The sequence below is a fragment of the Streptopelia decaocto genome, assembly GCF_964273445.1.
Source record: "Streptopelia decaocto genome assembly, chromosome: 1".
NCBI lineage: Eukaryota > Metazoa > Chordata > Aves > Columbiformes > Columbidae > Streptopelia > Streptopelia decaocto.
In genome coordinates, this window is record NC_138663.1 from 16,688,308 (window position 1) to 16,701,092 (window position 12,785).

The 12,785-nt window shown below is 37.8% G+C and overlaps 1 protein-coding gene across 10 annotated transcripts in view; it reads left to right on the plus strand.

Moving 5' to 3' along the window:
- KIF21A (kinesin family member 21A) overlaps window positions 1-12,785 on the plus strand; it is a 91,930-nt gene that overhangs the window by 38,716 nt on the left and 40,429 nt on the right. For 8 of the 10 annotated variants that reach the window (XM_082076229.1, XM_082076220.1, XM_082076225.1 and 5 more), the window contains exons 6-11: window positions 2,124-2,291; window positions 4,149-4,264; window positions 8,015-8,210; window positions 9,032-9,221; window positions 9,895-9,958; window positions 10,754-10,957. In XM_082076229.1, the coding sequence (XP_081932355.1) occupies window positions 2,124-2,291; window positions 4,149-4,264; window positions 8,015-8,210; window positions 9,032-9,221; window positions 9,895-9,958; window positions 10,754-10,957 (938 nt within the window). Of the gene's footprint in view, window positions 1-2,123; window positions 2,292-4,148; window positions 4,265-4,496; window positions 4,583-6,814; window positions 7,003-8,014; window positions 8,211-9,031; window positions 9,222-9,894; window positions 9,959-10,753; window positions 10,958-12,785 lie in introns of those variants that run through there. The other 2 variants (XM_082076228.1, XM_082076227.1) reach the window with 2 other exon arrangements.

The following is a 12,785-nucleotide window of genomic DNA, read 5'->3' on the forward strand; positions in this document are numbered from 1 at the left end:
ACTGAAACTGCAGAGCCGGTGCTGTGGGCAGCGTTCTGTCTTCTCACTCGGGAGGGACTGGCATTATATCTGAAGCCCAGACAGGGCACCTCAGTCACTGCATGGTGACACTGTCCCCTTGGATGTATTGTTTAAAACTATCTGTGTAGCTGGGGAGTGAGAACTCATCCAGTTGCCTTGTTTCCCTCAGGCTGCCAGCGCAGCAAACCACCATGCTGGTGCCCTTGTGGCCTTCCCCACCAGCTGAGCCACCCACTCTTGCCTGGTTTCTAACAGAAGTTTGTGTTAGAGAAACGGGTGGCTTCTTTCTGCCCTGTGTCAAAAAGTGTTTTCCTACCTTTTTTTTTTTTTTTTTTTTTTTTTTTTGAGCTATGAGCAAGATAATTTAACTGTCTGGAGCAGGACATTGCTAGATCCTGAATCTGCAGGCAGCACCCTCTCTTCTCCCTGCAGTGTTTGGGAAGAGCAGAGATTAGACCTGACATTGGCCTCTGAACGCTCCTGGAATGTAAATTAATATGAGCTCTTATTGGGTGACCAGGAGAGATGCAGCTCAAGTTTCTGTCGTTGGTGCTGTCTGGTAGACAACAGTTTTGGGAGGCCTTGGTTACCAGGGCAACGCAATGGCAGGGATGAGGTGACTGTGCTGGTCTCTCCCTGCTGGCCCTGGGCTGGGCGGGCAGCCAGGGCTGCAGTGCACAGACATGCTGCTCCTTGTGCTGCACTCACACCCCCTGCGCTGCTCAGGAGATTCTGTACATATATTTGATTTACTAAATAAGTGAGAGAGAAAGAAGGATGCATTAATCATTGCTTTGAGGCGTAGGAAAGAGGGTGTGATCCACCAGCAGCGTAAGTGTCAAAATAGCTGAAAAGGTGTGATAGTCCAGTCTGGAAGTGGCACAATTCCTGTTGTCCTCTGAAAATGCTACGCAAGGAGATTGCTTAAGAAGTTTGGTCTGCAGCCACACACATTACCCCTTGCACTAGTGAGGGAGCTGTGGGCTAGCTGACTAAGGACATAAACATCATTGCCACAGAATATTTGAGGGTTTCTTTTAAAGAAAAACAAACCAATCTGTGGTTTGTTTTTATAGAAGATTCCTATAATAACAAAGCCTGTAGATTGGGCTGTGTGACTATAAGTCCAGTATACACTTGCTAGATGCCTATTGCATGCTGCCATGGCAAGCAGAGAGAAGTTGCCTTGTGATGTTTATTTTAGTAGAAATGTCTGGAACTGAGTGATTTCAAGATTTTTCTCATTCAGCGTTGCTTTCATAGCAACAGGTCTAACCACACTTAGAGTAAAATAAATCTCCACAGTATGTGGTACAGCTACAGTAATTGACGGAGAAAAAAAACCTTGATATTATCTAATGAGAAAGGATAGTTTTACTGCTGTGCTTTGGGATGTGAAGTGGAAGAGGCTGAGACTATGGAACCTGCCCAGGAACACACTGCACTATAGGCAGGTGCCCCACACTGATGGAACTGTGTGTCCATCATGGCAGCTTACCTGGCGGGTTGAGGGGAGAAAGGAACCTCTTCTTCGTCCAGTGGTTTCTGTGTTCTCCTTATCTCCTGCTCAAGTCAGAAGTGCTGGTGTGATACTGGTTGCTGGGGAAACTGACTTAAAAAATTAATTCCTAAAATAAAGCTGAAGAGTTGTGCCACAGAGAAGCTGATGATAGGGATTAGAGAGGTATAAAATATCTCTTGAGTTATTTGGCAGGCTTATGAACTGGTAATTTAGGAGGGCAACACTGTCATTGTTTTTTTTTTTAAAATCAATTTCCTTTGACAATTGTTTTAAGACTTGCACTCCAGCTGAGGTACAAATTTCATTGCCCAACTTGCTGCCCTGAAAGAGTTGTAGCCCATAATTACAAGTAATTTGTATGTTGCTATTCATGTGCATCTATAGCTGGGTCTTGAAGAATTACGTGTTAGTGGATATGACTAAAATGGAGACAGGTTTTTGAGAGATACTGATCTTGTTATAAGAGAATCAGTAAATAAGGAAGGAAATGGACATGACAAATAGGTAGTCTGGTAAATAATTGTTGAAATGTTAATGTGAAAGATCTTACCAAGCTTTATGGGTTCTTTCTTAATTTCAGGATAATGCCACTGATAACAGGATAATATCTGAATCTTCTGAGATGAATGAATTTGAAACTCTTACTGCCAAGTTCCATTTTGTTGATCTAGCGGGATCTGAAAGATTAAAGCGAACAGGAGCTACAGGAGAAAGGGCAAAAGAGGGCATTTCCATCAACTGTGGACTAGTAAGACGCTATGATTTCTTTCCATTGGCTGTTGGTACCATCTTCTCTTTCTTTTTGGATCACTTTGTTTTTAGGAATCCCTAAGGAGAAATGCATCATGTGCAGAACAAGGACTGTAGTGCAAGATACAACAGCATATATTGGTGATTACTGGGTTATGGCTTGCTAACATTTTCTTGGTTGTACCTAGACCTTAACTAGCAAATGATGTTACTTATAACTGTCGTGAAATATGGAGTAAATAACTTTTAAAAGATATTGCAGAGCAGGGGTGACAAAGTCATTTTCACTGGGGGCCACCTCAGCCTTGCAGTTGCCTTCAAGGAGCAAAGGTAATTTTAGGACTGTATCAATGCAAGAGTTTGCCAGTGAGTTTGACACCATTGTTGTAGATACTTCATTTTTATTTTCATTTTAACTTTGTCAAGACTCAAACAATGGGAGAACATTACAACCAGTTTGCAAGGAGTACAGGCATGTAAAAGGTGGACAATGAATTAGAAATGGAATTTTTAACTTATAGTGTCACTTTTTTTGCTTGTGTACTGGCACTGTATGGGGTTTTTTTTGGTAATGAATTGTATTACATTTTGTAATTTAATTATGACTACAGTGAAGAGTAGAGCTAGTGATCATCCATGGAGATTGTAGTTTCATGCCTTTATTTTGAGCTACTTGGCTGTGTGGAGGCTCTGTGCAATTTTCTTTTAAAGACTTAAAAATACGTGTTCGTTTTATATATGAAAACATGCCTTTTTCTCTGGTCTAGTTTGTAGTACCAGAGAGGTGTTTTGCAACTAGAACGTTCTTAGTGATTCTTTTGTTGTCACAATGGTGATTCTGTAGTTATTCTGGTTATATTGTATGTAAGAAAGAGGAGGAGAATTCAGTTCATCTTCATCATTGACATAAGCACAGAGCCAACGCAGCTTGGGGGTTTAGATAAGACAGATGTGTCCTTAACAGACAGGATACAAAATGAAAATCAGTGTGATAAATCTAATATTTTTTTACGATCACAAAACTTTAATTTACAGTAAATTCCAGCCCTCAGCTTTGGGAAACAGATTGCAGGTGATTTAAACATGATAAAACATTCACAGAATGTGGTGTGTGTGCAGTTCTTCAACTGCTGGATGCAGTAAGACCATGTTCAAGACTAAGAACACGATGTACAGGGTGCCATCTAGAGGAACGTTCTTTAATTTGGCATGTGAATAGTCTGATTAAAGTATATGCAGTTGCACATTAAAACTAATTTTACAGCTTAATACTAGATTGTTTATAAGCAGGAATTAGACCTTTTCTTAGCAATGAAGAAGGATAGCCATGGACTGCATAATTTCAAGCCTTAAATGCTTAAATCTTTGCCAGACATTCCTTATTTCATACCTGTAGAGGCAGTAAATTCTGCTTATTTTCATATTAACACCCTATATCTTATTCTAAATCTAGTATAAAGTAGATTGATAAAATTAATTTTTAAAAGAAAGTAGCTATGGCTTGAAGTAGAGATCAGCTTTAATAATTATTGAAAGTAAATGTTTTTTACATTAAGTATTTCTAACTTAAGTTTGCAACTGACATATCAATAGACAGTGCACACAAATTGTGCTAAGCACGTAGCAGTTGCAGATACCAGACTACAAGACATCTGATTCACTGTTGATAGCAAGGAAGTTTATAGATATCTACTGTAAAATGTAAAAATATTTAGAATTTTTTTAATTCTGTTAACTTTCATGAGCATATTCATTTATTCAGAATATGCAGACCTCAGTTTGTAGCTTTTTTTGAAACTAAAACTGCTCAGGAACCAATTTTAACTTGTGTGTTACGTGATTTGGTGTTTTATAGCTGGCACTTGGCAATGTAATAAGTGCACTGGGAGATAAAAGTAAGAAGGCAACTCATGTACCATACAGAGATTCAAAGCTTACAAGGCTACTTCAAGACTCTCTTGGAGGAAACAGGTATGAAAACCAGAATGTTTTATGTTTTTCATTGTAAATGAACATGAATGAGTACATACTCTTCAGAAAGTAAAATAAACATTAAACAATGATAAAAATAGCTGCTTTTTTGTTGGAGGGAGGTTCCAAATATAAATGACTGTCATGATCGAAAACACTGGCAATGCAGGGCAAAGATTTTAAAGAGGCTTTTTGCATCGTTCTTTTCAGTGCTATTGTAGCTTTACTAGACATGAGGCTTCGAGTTACTTAGAAGTTCCCATTTCCAGGACAAGTCCTTTCCATGAAGACATCTTTAGATTATAAACAGCATAAATGGTAAATTTTGTTATTGTGTTATAGCCTTATTAATTACAGCATAGTTTAAACCTGTGATGAGTTCTTCTTTTGGAGAGTTTTTCTTTGTTACTTTTTATTTATTTATTTTTTTATGGTGCTTAATTCTTTGCTCTGACCACCATGCACAGGAGCTTGGAGTCAGCTTCCTGCAGACACTGCCATCTTTTTGTAAAGGCTGTAATCTCAGGGTATGGTGCATATGTCCAGTTTTCTGATGTTGGGTTAGAGCCTAATAAAAACAAACTACTGTATCACCAGAATTGTTTGTATGAAGCTGTTCTGTATACCTACTGCACAGGCAAGGAACAGAGACTTTAGCCTCCAGAAGCTTTGTGTAAGCGAACATTAAGAAATTTATTAAAATAATACAAATTTTTTTAGTTTTAATGTTAACATGTGCAAATACAAAAGAGTGTAGTAGCGTATGCTTTAGCAAGGTAGTATTCTTATTCCTCTTTAGTCCAATACAGCTGACTGCTGTTTCTGGAGGGCAGGAAGTTTTCTGGGCATTTCAGGAAGGAATAGGGAAATGTGGAAGAGAATTCTTAAATTGTTGCTCTGCTCTTCAGAGAGAGAACTTGAGCAACACCTGCAGCACCACAGTGCAAGGGAACGCAAAGAGCCGGACAACAGAAGTAAAATAAAGACTGGAATTTTCAGAAGTTCTTAAGGGAGAAAGAAGCTCAATTATGAAAAAAATCAGCAGAAATCAAGAAAATAGCTCTTCTAAGCTCTTTCTAAAAATAACTACAGATAGCATTCCTTGACTAATTTTTATATCAAATACACTAGGTAATGAGCATTTTTTTCAAACCACTTCTAAAATTGCATATTTGTTGAAGAATTGTTTTGTCTCTAAAATGTTTTCCTGTCTTATAGCTCTGCTGCTCCATCTCCTGTTCGTAAGGAGAAATCACATAGTTTAGTGTACAATGTACACAGAGTAAATGCTGTCCCAGAGCATTTGCATGGATATTCAGATATTCTTTCTGTTTTTGACTTATGTTGAATTTGTGGATACCCCCTGTCACCACCACCTATATTTATTTATGTGATATGCATGCTAATACATGTCAAGTTAGCAGTTTGTTGTTAAGGAAGGATTATATACATCAACATGATTTGAATATTTTCTTATCCATGCTTTGGCAACCAAAAAGCGTGGGAAAGCTGAATTTTAATAAATGTGCTGTTCTTCTTCTGGGAAATTATTTGATTTCTGTCAGCATGTTCTCTTAGCCTTCCCAATTCTACTCTAGGTATTACAGTCCACGTTATTGTTTCTCTTTTGCAAATACTCCAAAAAGATTTACTGGTGGTGATTCAGGTTGGATTGCAGTGAGTCCTGAGTTAATGATAATGAAATAGTTGTATTATTGTAGTATTGTCACTGTAACCTTCCCTGGCACTGAGGTCAGACTGACAGGCCTGTAATTCCCCAGATCCTCCTTCCAGCCCTTCTTGTAGGTGCATGTCACATTTGCAAACCTCCAGTCAGCTGGAACCTCCCTGGTTAGCCAGGACAGCTGATAAATGATGGAAAGTGGCTTGGTGATCACCTCTGTCAGCTCTCTCAGAACCCTTGGGTGATCCCATCTAGCCCCACAGGCTTGTGGGTGTCTAAGTGGTGTGGCGGGTCACTGACTGTTTCCCCTTGGATTATGGGAGCTTCATTCTACTCCCCATCCCTGTCTTCCAGCTCAGGGGGCTGGGTACCTGGAGCACAACTGCCCTTACTATTAAAGACTGAAGTGGAGAAGGCATTAAATACCTCGGCCTTTCCCTCATCCTTTGTCACTGTTTCCCTCTACATCCAATAAAAGATGGAGATTCTCCTTAGTCCTCTTTTTGTTGCTAATGTACTTATAGAAACATTTTTTTTTATTGCCTTTTACGACAGTAGCCAGATTAAGTTCTAGTTGGGCTTTGGTCCTTCTGATTTTCTCCCTGCATAACCTCATGACATCTTTGTAGGCCTTCTGAGTTGCCTACCCCTTCTTCCAATGGTCTCTCCTTTTTTTTTTTTCCTGAGTTCTGTCCAAAACTCCCTGTTTAGCCAGGTCAGTCATTTTCCCAACTGGCTTGTTTTTCAGCACATGGGGACAGCCTGCTCCTATGTCTTTAAGATTTCCTTCTTGAAGAACAACCAGCCTTCCTGGACTCCTTTGCCCTTCAGAGCTGCCTCCTAAGGGACTCTGTCAACCAGCATCCTAAACAGACCAAAGTCTGCCCTCTGGAACTCCAATGGCAATGCTGCTGATCCCCTTCCTGACTTCTCTGAGAACTGAAAACTCTTACCATTTCACAATCACTATGCCCAAGACAGCTTCCAATCATTCAAATACAACAGAGAAGCTAATTTCTCTAAAGCCTGGTGAAGAGGATTCAGTCCATCAAATGTAGGTGTTTTCCACATCTGTTGAGGTGCCATGTAGGCACCTTCAGAGTGTGATCTGGAGCTGGAACTCCAGTTCTGACCCTTTTAGGTTGTTCTCATATGATGTGAAATGAGTGTGCTCCAGGGAATGAGGGACGGGACCGTGATTCCTCCATCTGCCTGTTGGATAATGAGACCACGTGGATAGAATGCAGAATTTTTTGCCTTTTACTGCTTTTGTGCCATTGTTTTTTGTTGGTCTGTCTGTTCAATAATTCATTTGGAGCAGGGAATTTGTTTTCACCCTGCATATCCTATAATGGGATGGCTAGAGGGTGTTGTAAGAACCTGAAAGGAAGATGGTGTTCATAGTCCTCCCGCACTTAGAGCTCAGGTCCTGCTGCTTTTTGTGGAAGTGCTGTAAGCAGTGGTGGTATGAAACGTGGAATAAATAGTTATAGCCAGGTGCACTAAAGCTAAGTACCAGCTTTTGGGCTTCTGTTGGGGCACAGGAGATAATTTGCAGTGGAGAATTCAGACAGTTTCAACCTCGGTAGAACCTGAGGTAGGCACGGGTACCTTAGGCACTTGTGTACATGCATGGATGAGCATTCAGGCAACTTTCAGATTAAGTAGGTAGATATTAATGAGAGCAGGCAGTCCTGACTACTGTGTGATCCAAATTGCTGTCTAGGATTTCAGGTTGATCTTTGGACTTGAATTTCAGTTTACCTATGATTACGCAAGCTAAATATAATTGGAAAAGCATTCTAGGAATGCCCGTTAATTGCTTTTATAATTTTACATGCAGAACAATTAATGGTCTGGTATCTCCTATGCTATGCTACAGCAATACAAGATGTAACAGTGCTGAATGTTGTGATTGACAGTCTTCTACTGTGAATTACAGGAATATTTTCACAAATGTTATGAAGTCACTATTCTTGTGTCACCTTCTACCTGAAAACCTGTTAGCTTCTCTCTACTCTTTTTGTTCTTGATGTGTAATGCTGACCTATGTTTGTAACTTGCAGTCAAACACTCATGATAGCATGTGTGAGCCCTTCAGATCGAGACTTCATGGAAACCTTGAACACATTAAAGTATGCCAATCGAGCGCGGAATATCAAGAACAAGGTTATGGTTAATCAGGATAGGGCTAGTCAACAAATAAATGCTTTGCGCAGTGAGATTGCACGGCTACAGATGGAACTCATGGAATACAAAACAGTAAGTTTATCCCCTTAGGACTTCTGCTTTAAAATGCTTACAGTTCTACAGCTTGTTTTTTTTGTCTGCTTCCACTTTGTACACAAAAAAATTTGAATAGCAACCCTAACTTAAACAACACCTCCAATTCCAGTGATTACCAAACGTTTTTAGAAGACTTAGATTGTATCCCTAGAGAAAAGATATATAAATGAATGCCAGTGACATCAACAGGTGCTGCGTGCTATTTGCTTTTTGAATGGCAAAAATTGACCTTGTCATGCTCAGCAATGAGAAATAGTCACTTCCAAAGCAATAATGACCACAATTTAGATTGGTACATAAATGGATGTGAACAGTAATTGTGTATGGCTTTTAAAGGCTTAGCAGGCAGCTAAAACAATTTGTTTTAAAAATAGATTTGAATTTATATAAGGTGAATACTCATACAACACAATGCCCATTTCTTCCTGAAATTTAAAAAAAATAATGTTTTGAGCAATAAATGTGGCTACCAAAGTGTCCTCCTACATCGTTATCCCTGAGATAGTATCCTAATTTGATAAAGGATTCTCTTTCCATTTCTTAACCTCTTCAAGAGCTTGTATTTCAGACTAAGATGGAATTATACAGGACTCAAATCCTAAAATGTTGGCCAGACATCAGTGATTTGAAAACTATCTATTTATCCATGGTTTTTAAACTTTTTGAGAGAAGATTATCTTTTGCTTTGAGTGTCTACGTGGAATATAAATAAACCTGTGAATTGCCTTTGCGAAGTTCAAAATTTTTCATGTGTAGGTCAGCCTTTATTAGTAATAAAATGCCTTTACTTTCTTAAGGGTAAAAGGATTATAGATGAAGAAGGTGTTGAAAGCATCAATGACATGTTTCATGAAAATGCGATGCTGCAAACAGAAAACAATAACCTGCGTGTTAGAATTAAAGCAATGCAAGAGACTGTGGATGCACTGAGAGCCAGAATAACGCAACTTATGAGTGATCAGGCCAACCAAGTGCTGGCCAGAGCAGGTATGTGGTGGGTGTGTTGTGCTTGTGTGTAAACTGCTTAATAAATTAATGAACTTCATTAATTTCTGTGTTCTTTCTTCATGGGTCCCTTTGTAACAGTAGTGTGGGACCTGCTTGGGCAGGGATAGGCTCCCATCTGCAGAATTCCATTAATAGAAATAGTTTGGTACCCTGATCTGACCATTTATTTAGGACTACGAACAACATGAAATGTGAAATAATACTTTTGGATAGGAATGTATGCCTAGCTATACATGGGCTTAGTTATTTTGCTTAGGGTGAGGACATGGACACAGATAAGTGAGTGTTGGCTTGCTTTTCACCTCATAGAATAATTGACCAATTGACTTACCGTGACTTCATTGTTCTCTTGTGCACTGTTTGATTTATGGTACATGCATTGTTAAAAGTTGCTAATATGGAAAACAAATGTACTAGAAAAAGTTACGTGTAATAATCCTGATCGTATGGCACAGAGGAATCAGAAACTTAATGCAGCTTAAAGTTGAAATATATTTTATAAATCAGATAAAATCAAAACCTGCAGCCCATATGACTGTTTCTCTTCGCTGGTACCTTGTGTGTTGTAACTGCATTCAGATATTTATACTGTTATTGTCCTTTCTCAATCTTTCTCTTCTGTCCACCTTCCCTTTCTTTTTTGTCCATCAAGGAGAAGGAAATGAAGAAATTAGCAACATGATTCATAATTATATCAAAGAAATTGAAGACCTCAGGTACTTGCATGATATGTATTTGAACATTTTTTATTAAACAAACAAAACTTAGTGTTTGAAAGTAAATACTTCAGCTGTTTTCCTGTGTGAGGCTGAATTTAGAACAATGGTCTTTCAGTTTCTAAGACCAACTGGTGTTGCTCTTGGCCACAGAAAATTAAGATGTTAAAGATGAAGGTGACAATAAAAATGAAAGTAAGATGTTGCCTGAATAAAAATGGTGACATGATATTGTTGCACAAAGGGCAGTAAAACATGGAACAACTGTTTTGTTATCTTTGTAACCTTGTATATAAATGATAATACTGAGAAAGTACTTGCTACTTTTTTTTTTTTTTTAACAATAAAGTGTATCTGTCTTCCTTTCAAATTAAAAAAAAAAAAGTATTAAATATTTTAGGTATTTTTATTTCTCTTTCTTGGAGATGTATCATGCAACAAATATTATCTGGCCTATTCCAAGTTAGTGTTAGAGCTTTTGTGTAATGTGTATACACATACAGCCCATGCAGATATTTATCTGTACGTATGTGTGTGTGTATTTATACAGCCCTTAGCATTTCTATATATCCTGTCTCGGGTATACACTGTATGTACAGTATACATAACCATTGTATAAAATGATCTCATCAAGGGATTTACTGCACTTGTATTTTGTAAGACATCAACTTGGTTTGCGGTTTCTTTTTAAATTGAAGTTAATGCATTGCAGTTCTAGATGCTAAAGAGTATTTATCTCAAACATTAGCAATACTTGTGATTTGTGGTCTGCAATTTTTCCCCCTTTTTTTAAAGAGCAAAATTATTAGAAAGTGAAGCAGTGAATGAAAATCTTCGACGCAACTTGTCAAGAGCTTCAACAAGATCCACATACTTTGGTGGACCATCAGCATTTTCGGCTTCTATGCTTTCTTCAGAGAAAGAGACATTGGAAATCCTAGATATAGCCAAGAAGGATCTAGAAAAGCTGAAAAAAAAAGAAAGGAAAAAGAAAAAGAGGTGGTGTATGAATTTTAATGCTACTTGTTTTTTCTTTCTTAGTAAAGAGATGTATTTTTTAACCACTGAGAATTTAAAATTAATTTGTTATTGCTGTGTGAGTTTGGATCCTAAGCTGCTGTTTCTTCAAACCCTTTTACAAACTGAAGTTAAGTGTTTTGCATCTTTTCTTCCAGTGAAGTATGCAGTATTTGTCATGTCTCTGTTGTAATGATTTTTTTTCTATGTAGCTGTGGCCAGTGGTAAAGCATAGGTGTCCATAAATTTTGATTTTTTTAAATTTAAAATGTATCTGAAATTCAACAGAAGTTTTCAAAACCAAAAATTATAAACTTTTGTCTACCATATGCCAAAACTGAAGCAGCTTTCCGAAGAAAAGATATTCTGAATAGCTGGGATTTCTTTGGTAAACCTTGGAATGGCTTCTTTTCTTTATCTTCCTGCTTTTATGAATGTTTTTAATTTTGTGTTTCCTAATTTTCTGCAACATCATGCTTTGCTGGTTTTTGCTGTCCAACTTCTCATCTACTAAAATACTCATAGACATGGATATAAATGCCTGTTCAGACAGCAGTTAGTGCAGCAAGGATCTGTTTGTGTACTCTGAGGCTGATCCTGTTAGAGTTATTTTCCATACTTCTATCACTCCTTCTATTAATGCCCCTTCAGACTTTTTCCACAAGTTACAACTAAAGTAGTATAAGCCTGAAATATAGTTGGAATATTAACTGGATTTGAGTTAGTGATATCTGCAATTTGAGGTCCTATATCTATCAGTCTATTCACCACACAAATGTCTGATGCTTGTAGAGAACACTTACTGTAGTAGCACTAGATTCTTCCTTTGTGTATGATTTTTCAGGAAACTTTTGTACTTTTATGGGTATTTTGATAGATTTTATGTCTCATGCTTACAGGAACTTAAGGGGATAATGGAAATATTAAATGAAAATAGCAGAATGTTCTGACCTCTCTTCAGCTGGGCATTTTAATGTTTTTCAGCTGTAAATGCAAGAACGAAGAGATTTGGTTTTGTGTAATATGTTTCAACACATTTCAAATTCAAGCAGGCATTTAAATACAGCCTTAGAGCCCCATTTGTTAGACTGGGGCCTGAGTATTAGGTAGCAGACAAGATTGTGACCACAAAACAGCTAAAGGTTACTAGAAATATTGAGTAATGTCTTTTATTGTAGGAGATAATGACTTGAAAAACGTAATAAGTAAAAACACATGCTTGGTCATTTTGTTTTCTTTTCTGAAAGTAGCTTCTGTGTCCAATCACACTTGCTCACACCAGGACAGTAATCTTATGAATGGGATATCCGAGTGGTCTGACCTAGAAGTAGGGACTAACTTACCACGAACTATTTTTGAGCTCAGATTTCTATAAAATTAGAGGCCGTATAAAATTTAAGTTGGAAGAGACCTCTTGATTGTCCAGCCTCCATTTTAAAGCAGGTCTTGTGTTCTTTAGAATGGGATCATACTCTTCAAAGTTCTGGTAAGGTTTGAATCTATCTACTGGCCCATCTGTAGACTGCTTTGTAATAAATATTTACAAATTTCTGAGGTGCATATGGTAAGAGAAAAATTCCTTAGAAGCTAAGAAATGTTAGAATTTGAGGGATTATGCATAGAGCCTCTTATACCTGTTACCTGCAGAGTGCTTCTATCTAATTAATGAAATGCAAAGCCTGTGTACATGATATAGCACTGTAAATTTTTATTGTATTGAAATTTCAGGAATTGGCAACGGGTATACTAATATAATATATTGCAAAGGGATGATTCACCCTGTTAGTAGGGATTCTTTGCTCTACTTCTG